This window comes from Geotrypetes seraphini, chromosome 4 (genome assembly GCF_902459505.1).
Source record: "Geotrypetes seraphini chromosome 4, aGeoSer1.1, whole genome shotgun sequence".
Taxonomy (NCBI): Eukaryota; Metazoa; Chordata; class Amphibia; order Gymnophiona; family Dermophiidae; genus Geotrypetes; species Geotrypetes seraphini.
In genome coordinates this window covers 41,286,947-41,301,466 of record NC_047087.1, presented here as the reverse complement: position 1 = coordinate 41,301,466, position 14,520 = coordinate 41,286,947, and the positions used below count along the sequence as shown (strand labels likewise).

Genomic DNA, 14,520 nt, shown 5'->3' with positions numbered 1-14,520 from the left:
TCAGCTTCCAAATGCTATCAACACACCCAGGCTCCTAGACAACAGGAGACTTGACCCTGAAATCTCCTGCATCACTATGGTCATGCTTCAATAAATATTCACTGTTATTGTCAAAGGCCTAAATTTACTAAACTCACCGATCTGGATCGTTGTTGGGCGATTCTTGGCCGAGTTTTACCGAGCGATCGATTCACAACAGATTCTGCAGCAAATGATCTGATCGGACGCATGCCCTACAGCGATCCCATGGATCGCTGTAGAACGATCGAGACACATGCGTAGATTATCCTTGTTGGTTGTAGATACGCTTGCTCTTCGCACAAGTGAGCTCAAAATAAAGATTGGGGGTGTGTGGGGGGAGGGGTTGGCTGCAGTTTACTTGCTGACTCTACAAGTGGATATTTTAAAAGGAATTTCAATTTTTGTGCAGCCAGATTATGGAACAGAATACGCTTTAAACCCGCAGGTTAAAACCACGAGCTCGCACTGCACTTTTTTCAGAATATATAAAAAGGGAATTCGTATGCATATGTATATATATTTTACAGTTTTAAGTTTTTTATTTTGATGGTTGTTTTATATGGGGTTATAAAGCACAGTTACTTACCGTAACAGGTGTTATCCAGGGACAGCAGGCAGATATTCTTGACTGATGGGTGACGGCACCGACGGAGCCCCGGTACGGACACTTTTAGAGTGATTGCACTCTAAGAACTTGGAAAGTTCTGGATACCGCACCGCGCATGCGCGAGTGCCTTCCCGCCCGACCCCGGCGCGCGGTCCCTCAGTTAGTATAAGCCAGCTAAGAAGCCAACCCGGGGAGGTGGGTGGGACGCAAGAATATCTGCCTGCTGTCCCTGGATAACACCTGTTACGGTAAGTAACTGTGCTTTATCCCAGGACAAGCAGGCAGCTATTCTTGACTGATGGGTGACCTCCAAGCTAACAAAAAGAGGGATGGTGGGAAGGTTGGCCATTAGGAAAACAAATTTTGCAAAACAGATTGGCCGAAGTGACCATCCCGTCTGGAGAATGTATCCAGACAATAATGTGATGTAAAAGTGTGAACTGAGGACCAAGTAGCAGCTTTGCAGATTTCCTCAATAGGCGTGGAGCGGAGGAAAGCTACAGATGCTGCCATAGCTCTAACTCTATGGGCCGTGACAGAACCTTCCAGTGCCAGTCCGGATTGAGAATAGCAGAATGAAATGCACGCTGCGAGCCAATTAGACAGCGTACGTTTAGAAACAGGGCGTCCCAACTTATTAGGATCAAAAGATAAGAAAAGTTGGGGCGAAGATCTGTGGGGTTTAGTACGGTCTAAATAGTAAGCTAAAGCCCTCTTACAGTCCAAAGTATGAAGAGCCTGTTCACCAGAGTGAGTGTGAGGTCTTGGAAAGAAAACAGGCAGTACAATAGATTGGTTGAGATGGAATTCAGAGACAACCTTTGGGAGAAACTTTGGATGTGTACGCATAACCACCTTATCGTGATGAAAGACTGTAAAAGGTGGGTCAGAAACCAGTGCATGGAGCTCACTGACCCTCCTGGCAGAGGTGATAGCAATGAGGAAAAGTACCTTCCAAGTGAGAAACTTGAAAGCGGCAGTAGCTAAGGGTTCAAAAGGAGGCTTCATCAAAGCAGAGAGAACCACATTAAGATCCCAGACCACAGGAGGTGCTTTTAGAGGTGGTTTTACATTAAAAAGACCTCGCATGAATCTAGAGACTAGGGGATGAGCTGAAAGGAGTTTTCCCTGGATGGGCTCATGAAATGCAGCAATAGCACTGAGATGGACTCTGATGGAGGTAGTTTTGAGACCAGAGTTAGACAAAGAAAGTAGATAGTCCAATAGGGTCTCCACTGCAAGGGACGTGGGATCATGATGATGAAGAAGACACCAGGAAGAAAACCGTGTCCACTTCTGATGGTAACATTGCAGAGTGGCTGGTTTCCTGGAAGCATCCAGAATAGAACGAACGGGCTGAGACAGAAGAGAATGCTGTGAAGTCAGCCCGAGAGATACCAAGCTGTCAGGTGCAGAGACTGGAGGTTGGGATGTAGAAGAGTCTCCTGTTGTTGCGTAAGCAGAGAAGGAAACAGTGGAAGCAGAAAAGGTTCCCTGGAACTGAGTTGAAGTAGAAGGGAGAACCAATGCTGTCTGGGCCACCTTGGGGCAATCAGAATCATGGTGGCTCCTTCCCTCTTGAGCTTGAACAATGTTCGTAACATGAGAGGCAGAGGAGGAAAGGCATACAGGAACAGATTGGACCAATCGAGGAGAAATGCATCCGCTGCCAGACGGTGAGGAGTGTATAGTCTGGAGCAGAAGAGAGGCAGCTGGTAATTTTGAGGAGCTGCGAAAAGGTCGATCTGAGGAGTGCCCCACTGAGCAAAGATGGACTGTAGAGTTAAGGGATCGAGTGTCCACTCGTGAGGTTGGAGAATTCTGCTCAGCTTGTCCGCTAAGTAATTCTGCTCTCCCTGAATGTAAATCGCTTTCAGAAAGAGATGGTGATCTGTGGCCCAAGTCCAAATCTGCTGGGCTTCTTGGCACAAGAGGCGAGAGCCTGTCCCACCCTGTTTGTTGATGTAGTACATGGCCACTTGATTGTCTGTGCACAACAGAAGGACCTGAGGATAGAGAAGATGTTGGAAAGCCTTGAGGGCATAAAACATCGCTCTGAGTTCTAGGAAATTGATGTGATGTGTCATTTCCTGCACTGTCCAAAGACCTTGAGTTTGGAATTCGTTCAAATGAGCTCCCCAGGCATAAGGGGAGGCATCTGTGGTGATGATCAGTTGATGAGGAGGTAGATGGAATAGAAGACCTCTGGAGAGATTTGAGGATATCAACCACCATTGTAGAGACTGACGAAGAGATGATGTCACAGATATGTGCCGTGAGCAAGGATCCGTCGCTTGTGACCACTGGGTCGCAAGGGTCCACTGAGGAATGCGCAGGTGAAGACGTGCGAGGGGGGTGACATGGACTGTGGATGCCATGTGACCCAAGAGTATCATCATTTGTTTGGCAGAGATGGAACGTTGTGGAAGTACCTGCTGACACAGAGATTGGAGAGTTTGAAGACGGTTGGACGGTAGGAATGCTCTCATGAGGACTGTGTCCAGCACCGCTCCAATGAATTGAAGCCGTTGAGTGGGGAGGAGATGAGATTTGGGAAAATTGATCTCGAACCCCAGAAGCTGTAAGAACAAGATGGTTTGATTGGTGGCCAGGAGAACTGTTTGAGATGAATTGGCCTTTATCAACCAATCGTCCAGGTAAGGAAACACCTGAAGGTGATGGGAGCGTAGGTAAGCAGCTACCACAATTAGACACTTGGTGAATACTCGTGGAGATGAGGCAAGACCGAAGGGGAGAACTTTGTACTGGTAATGACAGTTGTTGATCATGAAGCGGAGGTATTGCCTGGAGGCTAGATGGATGGGAATATGAGTGTATGCCTCTTTGAGGTCGAGGGAACATAGCCAGTCGTCTTGATTGAGAAGAGGGTAAAGAGTGGCCAGAGAGAGCATCTTGAATTTTTCCTTGACCAAACATTTGTTGAGATCTCGAAGATCTAAGATGGGTCTGAGATCTCCTGTCTTCTTTGGAACCAGAAAATAACGGGAGTAAAACCCCTGCCCCTTCTGGTCCAGAGGAACCTCTTCGATAGCGTTTAGAAGAAGAAGAGATTGAACCTCTTGAATAAGGAGAGAAGCCTGGGGAGTGTTCAAAGCAGACTCTCTTGGCAGACTTTGAGATGGAAGTGTTTGAAAGTTGAGAGAGTAGCCGTGGCGGATGATGTTGAGAACCCATTGATCGGATGTTATGTTCTCCCAACGGCTGAGATAATAAGTGAGACGGCCTCCAATGGGTAGGGGAAGTTGAACTGATGGAGGCAAAATGGCTATGTTCTGGAGAAACACGTCAAAAGGGTTGAGTAGACTTTTGAGGTGGAGGAGGTTTCACCTGTTGTTGCTGATTTTGCCTAGGTGGTTGACGTTGCTGCTGCTGTCGCTGACGCCTAGGTTGTTGGGAATGCTGAGGTAAAGGCCGAGCAGCATATCGGCGTTGGTATGCCGATTGTTGGCGAAACGGTCTAGCAGGGGGAGTCTTCTTTTTATTCTTTAAAAGAGTATCCCATCTGGTTTCATGAGCCGACAGTTTTTGTGTTGTTGAATCCATGGATTCTCCAAACAGCTCATCCCCCAGACAAGGAGCATTTGCTAGACGGTCTTGGTGGTTCACCTCTAGCTCTGAGACCCTGAGCCATGCCAACCTGCGCATAGCCACTGACATAGCCGTGGCTCTAGAAGTCAATTCGAAGGTGTCATAAATTGACCTGACAAGAAATTTCCTCAACTGAAGGAGAGAGGAAGCACAGGAATGAAAAGAAGGTTTTCTACGATCAGGAAGGAATTGTTCAAATGAAGACAACTGTTGGACCAAATGCTTTAAATAAAAAGAAAAATGAAAAGCATAGTTTCCTGATCTATTGGCCAACATGGCATTTTGATAAAGCCGTTTGCCAAATTTGTCCATAGATTTCCCTTCTCTGCCAGGAGGGACTGAAGCATACACATTAGCCCCCGCTGATTTCTTTAATGTAGACTCTACCAAAAGAGATTCATGTGGGAGCTGGGGCTTGTCAAACCCAGGAATGGGGATTACCCTGTATAGAGAGTCCAGCTTACGAGGAGCTCCTGGTACAGTCAGGGGAGTTTCAAGGTTTTTATAAAACGTCTCTCGTAAAATATCATGGAGAGGAAGTTTAAGGAATTCCCTTGGAGGCTGGTCAAAGTCCAGAGCATCAAGGAATGCTTTGGACTTCTTGGATTCAGCCTCCAAGGGAATTGACAGGGATTCACACATCTCCTTCAAAAAGGAGGTAAAAGAGGTGGAATCCTGTTTAGAAGGAGGGTCTGTCACCAGGTGTTCCTCCTCATCGGAAGAGCATTCTCCTTCAGATAGGAAGGGCTCTTCTGAATCTCCCCACAAATCAGGGTCTCTAACCTGAGAGCCATGGTGTCGAGACTCAGGTGTGGAGGGCTCTACGTGTCGGGTTTTATGTGTAGATTTGCCCGATCTCATAGAAACGGTACCAGGCGATGCAACCTGATGTATCGGTACCGAGGTCTGTACCGCCTGGTGCTGAGACCTAGGTTCAGGAGCTAGAACCGGCATCGATGACGATGTGGTAAGTGCCGGTACCGAGAAAGTGGATGCCGATAAGAGAGGGCGTTCCTCTATCGGTACCGGAGGCTCCGACCGAACTGGAACTGGAAGGTTCGGGGTCAAGAGAGCAGGAAACAGCTTTTGAAGTTGATCCTTAAGCTGCACCTGCAGAACGGCGGCGATGCGCTCGTCCAAGGATGGCACCGGCACCGCTTTTTTCTTCTGCGGTGCCTTGGGTGCCGCTCGACACTCCGAAGAAGAGCCCGATGTCGAGGGACTAACTTCGATCGGAGCGGAGCGCTTCCGTGGGCGCCTCGAGGTTGGCAGGATTGGGCTCACTGCTGTAGAGACCGGAGGACGCTCCAACGGGGAAGGCTTCTTAGCCGGCTTACCTGTGGGATGCGATACCGGCGTCGAATCACGCGGTGTCGACGAAGTCGGAGCCGACTGTGGAACAGATGTCGGTGCCGGAGTTGCGGAGTCGGACATCTCGGCACCGAAAAGGATCCGCTGCTGGATTTGGCGGTTTTTGAGGGTCCTCTTTTTTAAAGTTGCACAGCGGGAGCAAGAAGATGCTCGATGGTCAGGACCAAGACACTGCAGACACCAGTTATGGGGGTCTGTCAGCGAAATTGGTCTAGCGCACCGCTGGCACTTTTTAAAACCGGGCTGAGGGGGCATGAACGGGAAAACAGCCTCTGCCAAATCGAAAGCCGAGGCTTCGATCGTGGCAACAGGCCCCGCCGGGCCAAATCGAAAAAGAGGAGAAAAAATTAGTATTTTTTTTTTTTTTTTTTTTAGAATAAGAAAAGAAATAAAGAAATAAAGAAAACTTATTGTAAAAAGGGGGGGTTTACGCGAGCGGGAAGGCGTGAAAAAATCTCTTCAACGGCCGTTGAAGTGAACGCGTCTTCTTAGCTCCGCGGAAACTAGAAAACTGAGGGACCGCGCGCCGGGGTCGGGCGGGAAGGCACTCGCGCATGCGCGGTGCGGTATCCAGAACTTTCCAAGTTCTTAGAGTGCAATCACTCTAAAAGTGTCCGTACCGGGGCTCCGTCGGTGCCGTCACCCATCAGTCAAGAATAGCTGCCTGCTTGTCCTGGGATAACCTTGATACTGAGATTTCAGGGCAGAAGAGAGCAGGAGAGTTGGCAAGGACAGTAAGCGACTGGTTCTCAGCAGACGCTTCATTTCAGATCGGCAAACCCAATCGGTGTTTCTTCTGCTTAGTGAATCGATGGCATCCTACTTATGCATGCTATTTCCCCTCATTTGCATGGGTGGATTGGATCGGGTAGGAGATTTGATCAGGCAGTAGTTTAGTGAATCGGGTCGGGGTACGATCACAAAACCAGTAAAACTGGTTTTGCGATTGTCGGGACAGGATCGGAAGCTTTAGTGAATCTAGCACAAAGTCTTGGTGCAAGTTATCTCAATCTTATCCAATATTCCCACAGTTTAAAAAAGGACAAACTGCTGCTATGTTGTCCCTCCCCCCAATTCATCTCCATTCCACCCCCATTCACCCAAAAGTGTGAAGCAGCAGCAGCATGCATAGGGCCTTGGAATCAGTGCAAATTCAAAGATCAGTCCCTCTCCAAGAGCTTACAATCTAACATGCTCTGATTCTTCAATTTAAAATCAACATAGCAGACAGCAAATTGTATCTGGATAGGAGTGGTATCCAACAGGCAGGACTAGAAACATAGAAACAAGAAGACAGATGAAGGCCAAATGGCCCATCCAGTCTGCCCATCCGCAGTAACCATTAGCCTGTCCCACGCTTTCTTGAACTGGGATACAGTCATTGTCTCTACCACCTCTACAGGGAGACTATTCCATGAATTTACCATTCTTTTGTAAAAAAAGTATTTTCTTAGATTACTTCTGAGTCTATAACCTCTTAATTTCATCCTATGTCCTCTCATTCTGGAGAATGAAAGATTTACCTTATGTGTATTTAGCCATGTAGGTATTTAAACGTCTCTATCATATCTCCTGTCTCTCACCTTTCCTCAAGCAAAGTGAAACGATTTGAGTTAAAATTTATATCTTTAAGACTAATATACTACTAAAACTCTCACTGCATTAAACCTCCAGACAAAATTCACATAGGAATGTGAAAGTCATTATGATTTATAATACTAGCAAATAAATGTACCTTGTTTGATGCTGAACTTTAGAGACTTATATCTGTTTGCAAGATTATAAAGCACTGTGAGGGAGTCTATAGGATGCTGACGTGGCCAAAGAGATGCTATGAGGATCATGGTGCCTTGATTTTGGCAAAGTTTAAGTAGATTTTTCTCTATAAGAGAGATTGGAGGATATGCTTAGAGGAACTTGCCCCCCCCCCCAAATGAAACAGAAAGGTGTCCAACACAATGCGATTGGGAGCACAGAGTCTGGAACAGAATTGTGGAAGTTTGCTGATCTGAGGAAAAGTGAAGAGATTTATGTCCGGTGTTCCCCACTGAGAGAAAATCAGATGCAAGACTGTCATGCTGAGACCCCATTTGTAAGGCTCAAGAAGTCTGTTCAACTTCTATACCAACACATTCTGCTTCTCTGCCAAATAAACCTCCCTGAGAAGTATCCCACAGAAAGTGGCCCGATTCCAAATCTTAACTGCTTCCAGACAAAAGGGAATAAGATCCTGTATCTCCTTCTCCATAGTGGAGATCCTTCCTGTGAGCAGAGGCTTCTTTTAGACCTAGAGAGCAAATGGCCAATCTCCTTTTTCTAGCAGGGGTAGAAGGGTTCCCAGAGAGATCATGTGAAAGTTCTCCTTCAGCAAAAAATTGTTTTGGCCTTAGAGTTGCTGCTTTGTCTAGGGTCATGATCCATTCAGTTTGGGAACTGCTATTGTAGTAAGACCCTGCTATTGTTACTCAACAGTGTTAGCTCTGTGGCAGACCTTTTTCCAGAATACCTTATTATAGCTTCATTTTATTAGCTGCTAAAGTCATCTCAATTTTCCAACTTTTTGGAACATAAGCGTGGGACAGGCACATGGGATCTCTTAGGGAGCATAGGAGATAATGAATGCTGCAGATGGGCAGACTGGATAGACCATTTGGCCTTTATCTGCCATCATGTTTTTATGCTTCAGACAAAGCACTTTCATGTTGAATTTGATCTAAAAATTTCCTTTCCTGGGTTCCTGCTAGGAAAGTCAAACCAACAGGTTACGCCTTACCAGTAGATCGAGACCCAGAAGCTAAACTCTTCTAGTAAACTTACCAGAATGCTTCCATCTGCTGGTAGGGCAGTATAACCCATTAATTTGAACTGGTCTAGTAGGATGAACATGAAACAGGCATTTTGACACTTTTTTAATAAAATGAAGGTGTTGCCCGATGATATGGTAAAATCATTTAGTATTGCTGGGTTAAAAAAAAAAGAAAAAAAAGATTTAGACAAATTTCTACAGAACAGTTCATAAACAGTATTTATCTCAAGAGCAGTGTCTCGCAAACTTTTTTGAGCCAGGGCCCCCGGCTCGAGACACCCGGAAGTGCACTGGCATCGGCGTGACGTCAGCACATGCGCAAAGGCCCTTCAAATGGGCCTTGCGCCGAGAGGAGAGAAGAGCCAGCAAGAAGAGCTGGAGAGAAGGGCCAGGAGAGAGAAAAGGTGCCAGCGTCGGGAGATTGATTACAGGACATGGCTCTCTTCACAAGAGGCACGTCTTGTAGACAGTTAGCTGGCACCGTCATCTCTCCTCTTCCCCAGTGTACCGCGGCACACCTGAAATCTCAGGAGGCACACAGGGCGATACACTGACCTAGAGGATTAGTTCTTAACCTTTGTTCCATTGTGACACACTGAACATTCCTATTCTTAGCTGAACAAAAAAACAGTCCATTAAGTATCATTTATTATCTCATGACTATGTCACAATTTTGACGACACATTGGTTGAGAATCACTGCCCTAGAGGTAAGAAGTGGGAAACTCTTCAACCTTTTGAGGATCCTGCCATGTACTTGTGGCCTGGATTGGCTACTGTTAAACAGGATGCTAAGCCTGATGGACTTTTAGTTTGTCCCATTATGGCAAATCTTAATGTTTTTATATTTGTGCTGAAGATTTCTGAGAATTATGAACATAGCAGGTTTTTCCACAATATGCCAAGAGTCACTATTGCTGGATTCCAGCATTCATGATGCTTATTAATCAAACCTGTCAGTTGGTACCAGTAAGTAACAGCTTCTTATGCTTCACCTTGAATAAACAATCAATAGGAGTGGCAGACATCTGAGACAGTAAATTCATTCTTTGCCTCAAGAATAGCTTGTTATTATATTCACCAGGCTCCTGTAAAACAAATGACTGCTTTTAAAAGAAATTGTAGATAAAGTTGATCTCCAATCTTACAAATTAAACCACTGTTATTTTTACTAGACATGGTACATTCATTACAAGTTTTTAAATAAAAAGTATGCATTTTGAACAGATATGTCACATTATATTAAAAAAAGGTTCCATCAGAGCTGGCAATATTTAATAGATGCCTTAATGAATGTCTTTATTTTAGGGCATATTTTAAAAACTGAGCAAAAAAAAGAAAACTCATAAAAGCACCTACTTCTATACAGAAATAAACCACGAGTCCCTGTTTTATTATTGTGCAACTTATAGAAACTTATATGCCAATTAAGATCTCCAAACATTGTACAGAGCACCACACTTTTTCCTGACTTTTTGCATTTCTAGTCTTTCTGGTAACATATTTAGCATCTCAGAAAATCTTGATATTTATATTATGTAACACAAACCTGAACAAAAAGATAGATGCAAAGAGGTGCTCCATGCAATGTCTTGCTTGAAACTCGGAAAGCATTAGCAAAATTTAAACAAATACAAAATGGGTGAAATATTTTTAAAATCAAGACTCCAGAGCTTAAAAAGATTAGGTTCTTACCTTGCTAATATCTTCTAGTAGATCGGTGTGCCATTCTGGACAGTAGGATATTCTCTCCATGCTCGTGAGCCATGCAGATGGAATCCATTCCAGGTTTTCAACTCCTTCTCCAGAGGATTCTGCTGCCCCCCTTCAGTTTGTTAATTTTAGTAGCATGCGATAGCGCTATATAGGAACACATAAGAAGGAGGGGTACGGGAAGACTCCCAATCTACATTCTGATCTGCTCTGAAAGTATAATAAATTTAAACATTTTAATTAACAAAACTGGAACATTGAAATAACCATATCAATCAGAAACATTTATGGGGCTCAAACATTCCCCCAATGTGTTATAGCAATAGATTCTTCATACCCTTAAGATCTGACAGACATCAAAATCTGTTTGGACTCAAACTTCCTGATTGAGACAGTAGGCAGGCGGAGTAAAAACTGACAGGGCGGGGTTCCAAAATGACATCTATCTACTAGAAAAGATATTAGCAAGATATGGACCTAATCTCTTTTTCTAGTGCAATAGGTGTGTCATTCTGGACAGTAGGGACATATAAAAGCAGTCCCAGAAATCTAAGATGAGACATCTGCACCTTACTGTGTTCTCCCATGCTGCCATTTGGAAAACGTATGCAGAGTGGACCAGGTCACTGCCCTACAAATCTCCCTGGGCAAAAATCGTCAGAGCTTCTGCCCACTAAGAAGCCATGCTTCTTGTGGAATATGCTTTTAAGGAAACCAGCAAATGTTTACCATAGGCAATATATGTTGACGAGATAGCCATCTGTATTCATCATGAAATGGCAACCTTAGACGTCGGTCTACTACAGCTAGCCTAATTGTTGAGGACAAATAGATGGTGCAACAGTCAGAATGCATTGGTGACCTCTAGACAATGAAGGAGGATTCTCCTCATATACAACTCTCTCAGAATCATGCCCTGGAGCACTGGTAATCTTACCTCTTGATCGACATGAAATGCCAAAACAAGCTTCAGAAAAAAAAAGGACAAGACCATGCAGAAGGAAACTGCCACTTCCAAGATCTTGAGGAAGGGATCCCTGCATGACAGGGCCTGCAGCACCAAGACTCATCTTGAAGACATAATGGCTACAAAAAAAAGCAAGTCTTTTTCCCAAAATCCTTTTTATTGAAAAATTTCAGAATAGAATTCAAACAAAAGCATCATCACTTTCCCAACAATCCACCCAGTACCTCCCTCAATCCCCTCACCCCACCCTCTTATATAAAACATACAGAAATATTGAAAAGCAAACTATAAACCTTGAGCAGTTAGCTCCCCACATGGCAGAGCTCGCCACCCACACCAACAGGACAACAGCACACAGGGTTTACAACTACAACGTAGAGGAGTCCAACCTCCAGGCAACATAACAATCCCAGATTTTATAAGGGACCAACCTCTTGCGCTGTAGCGCCGTTAGTTTATACATTAAGGCCCAGATTCTGTATAGGATGCCCGGCAGGAGGAATTAGGCATCCCTCGTTCGGGAGGGGGGGGGGGAGACTGGCGATCCCTTGCCGTGATAAGTATAGTGGCTGTCTACTTACAATTGTAAGCATCTCCCCGCTCTACTAGGCAGACGCATAGGCCCACCTTAGGTGAGCTTAGGCAGGATTGCGGGCCTCCATAGGCTCCTTCAATATAGGCCGCCTGCCTGGGGAGCATTAAAAAACCAAAATAAACGTGCATCCCGATTGGCTGATTAGATAGATAGCTGTAGGCAGCCTACAGCTGCTTACAGTCAGGACGCAGTTTACAGAATCCACGCCTAAATGTACATAATCCAGATGACAGTAAGTATCGTCACTCAGGAACCATGGTGGAACACCAGTGTTTTGCCAAAGCCAAGCAGGCTACAGTACAAACAAGGCTAAACAATTTTCCAGTGGGGTATAACCCGGTATGGGTGCATTAAATAGAAAGCAATCCTTCAACATAGGACAGTGCTTCTGGGTAATGTGAAATATCAATTGACCCACCATATTCCTATAAGGCTTTATCACAGGATACGACCAACATATGTGTTGAAAAGATCCCACACATCCACAGGACTTCCAACATAAATTCTCATGATGGTCATAAATCTGGGACAAGTGTTGAGGAGTCATATACCATTGGTAATACATTTTGTAGCCATTTTCAATTAATGAAGAGGCAAGTGGAATAGAAAAGACATTTATGTAACATTACCCATGCAGAGTCTCCCAACCTTATCCCCAACTCCTGCTCCCATCGGTCCCTTTAACAATCCTCAGGAGCCTCCCGAGCAAGCAGGGCCCCATATAAATGGGAAATTCCTCCCCCCATCCCCCTCCTCCACAGCGCTTGTTCTAACTTAGTTTCCTCCAAGCTAAGATCCTAAAAAGCATGTTTAGCTAGAAAGAGCCTTAATTGTGTATAAGAAAATGCATCCTTGGAGGACAGGCCATATTTCTCCTACAGGTACTCAAAAGATAGCATTACCCCATACTGCCAAAGCTGCCCAACTGTATGTAGCCCTGCCCAAACCCATTGGAAGCGGACAAGATCCTCTCCTCATGACACAAAGCCCTCTAATAAAGAAATAGGAAGTCTGGGCAAAAAAACTTGCATTCTGGAAACATTTTCTAAAGCAGGGAATACCAGGTTTGCAGAATCACCATCAAAAATGGATTTGCAATTCTGAGCCAGGCTCGCAGAATCACCATAGGGGACCATGGTAACCTCCAAAGAAAAATATCTGGGGAAAAAGCTTGTTCTAAATGTATCCATGGGCAATCTACATAGCCCACCCTTGCCGCAACTTCTTGCATCAAAGCAGCCTGATAATAAATAAATAAAAAAACTGGAACTACCATCCCTCCCTTCTGCTTTGCTTGCAATAGAATTGCCTTCCATTCCCGAGGAGGTTTATGTCTCCAAATATAGGCAAATATTTTTCTAGACAAGCGACGAAAAAATGCTCTAGGGTTTGCAATAGGCAAAGCCATGAAGTGATATAGCAATTTACGTAATATCATTTTTACAGCCACAATTCTCCCCATCCACCCAATTGTCATTCCCTCCCAGCGATCTAACTCCTGAAACAACTGTTTCTGCAGGGCCGGAAAATTAGCACTAAATAAATTAGCAGGATCTGCCGTTAACTGGACTCCTAGATATTTGATGGATACAGCCTAGAAATTATCTTGAATAGCACTCTGGAACATCCCAGTGCTCCATGACTAAAACACTCATATCAAGATACCAAGGAAAAGACATGGGCTGCACTCTCATTCTGCTCAGGATAGAACAGAGTGGAAGGGGCCTGCTAGGAGTCTAACTCACTCCAGCAGAAAGTCTGTAATGAGCTCTAACACCACCGAAGGATTGAACAGTCAGCGTACTGTGGGGCTTTCCCTTGGTCAAGGGCCACCACTGCTTCCTGTACACTTGCTCCCATTTGTTACCATATTATCTCCCAGAAGGAAGCTGATCCCTCCCCTCCGAGTCTCTGTCAGAAAGGTCCACAGGATCCTGATCAGCTGCTGCCAATTACCCTGATGCGCTCTGGGAGCCCAAGCCCTCTTACATAATTTCTGGCTTGCTGCTAGACCCCATATAAGGATCTTGGCTATCCAAATAAGCTCTCCACATTAAATTAAATTCAGGTTAAAAGGCTTTACTAGGCATCACTGAGTCCCCTTTAGGTAACTCCACCTTATGTCTTTTGGATTCCATGGCTTCCAATCTCTTACGCTTAAGTAAACCGCAGTTCTAGGAGGGATTTTCTCTCGGTAGACAGGCTCCCCAGAGGTTCCTCAACCCTAGAGACTAAAGGGGAGGCTAAGCCTGATGCTCCCACCTCCCCTTCATATGCTGTGTGTCAAGTGGTGCAAGGGTGCTCTTCCAGTGTCCATCCAGCGCAAAACTGGCATGAATTAGGGGTAAAAGAGTCTGAAGACTCCAGCCCTGCCAATTCTGAGGCAAAACAAGGTGATTTGAAGGATCTTGAGGACTTTGAAAAAAAAAATAAAAATGACCCCCTCTGATTTTGTCCATAGGTTCTGAAGGTGCTGCAGCCTGCCTCAGTTCTAAGATGTCACTGTATCAGGGAGAATCCCTGCCTCAATCAGCCAATCCTCCAAACACTGAGTTCTTCGGGCTGCCAGATGAACTGATCCTCAACCCCCATGGAACAGCATACGTGAAGGGGGAGGAGGCGAAATCGCAGCCCTCCTGAGCCAATTATAGATGCCTAACAATCTGCACTGGGGAATTCTGGAGCACAGTTAGTCGCGAAAAATACTGAAAATAATAAAGAAATATACAAAGATCAGAAAGACATTTTCCAGCTCGTGTACAGAAGAGCCACTAGAAAAGGAGGAGTTGAAAACCTGGAATGGATTGCTTCTGCATGGCTCATGAACATGGG

The 14,520-nt window shown here is 45.1% G+C and overlaps 1 protein-coding gene across 6 annotated transcripts in view; it reads right to left on the bottom strand.

Moving 5' to 3' along the window:
- ANKRD27 (ankyrin repeat domain 27) overlaps window positions 1-14,520 on the bottom strand; it is a 141,304-nt gene that overhangs the window by 79,311 nt on the left and 47,473 nt on the right. For all 6 annotated transcript variants that reach the window (XM_033940966.1, XM_033940967.1, XM_033940972.1 and 3 more), the window contains one exon: window positions 9,409-9,501. In XM_033940966.1, coding sequence (XP_033796857.1) covers window positions 9,409-9,501 — 93 coding nt within the window. The remainder of the gene's footprint in view (window positions 1-9,408; window positions 9,502-14,520) is intronic.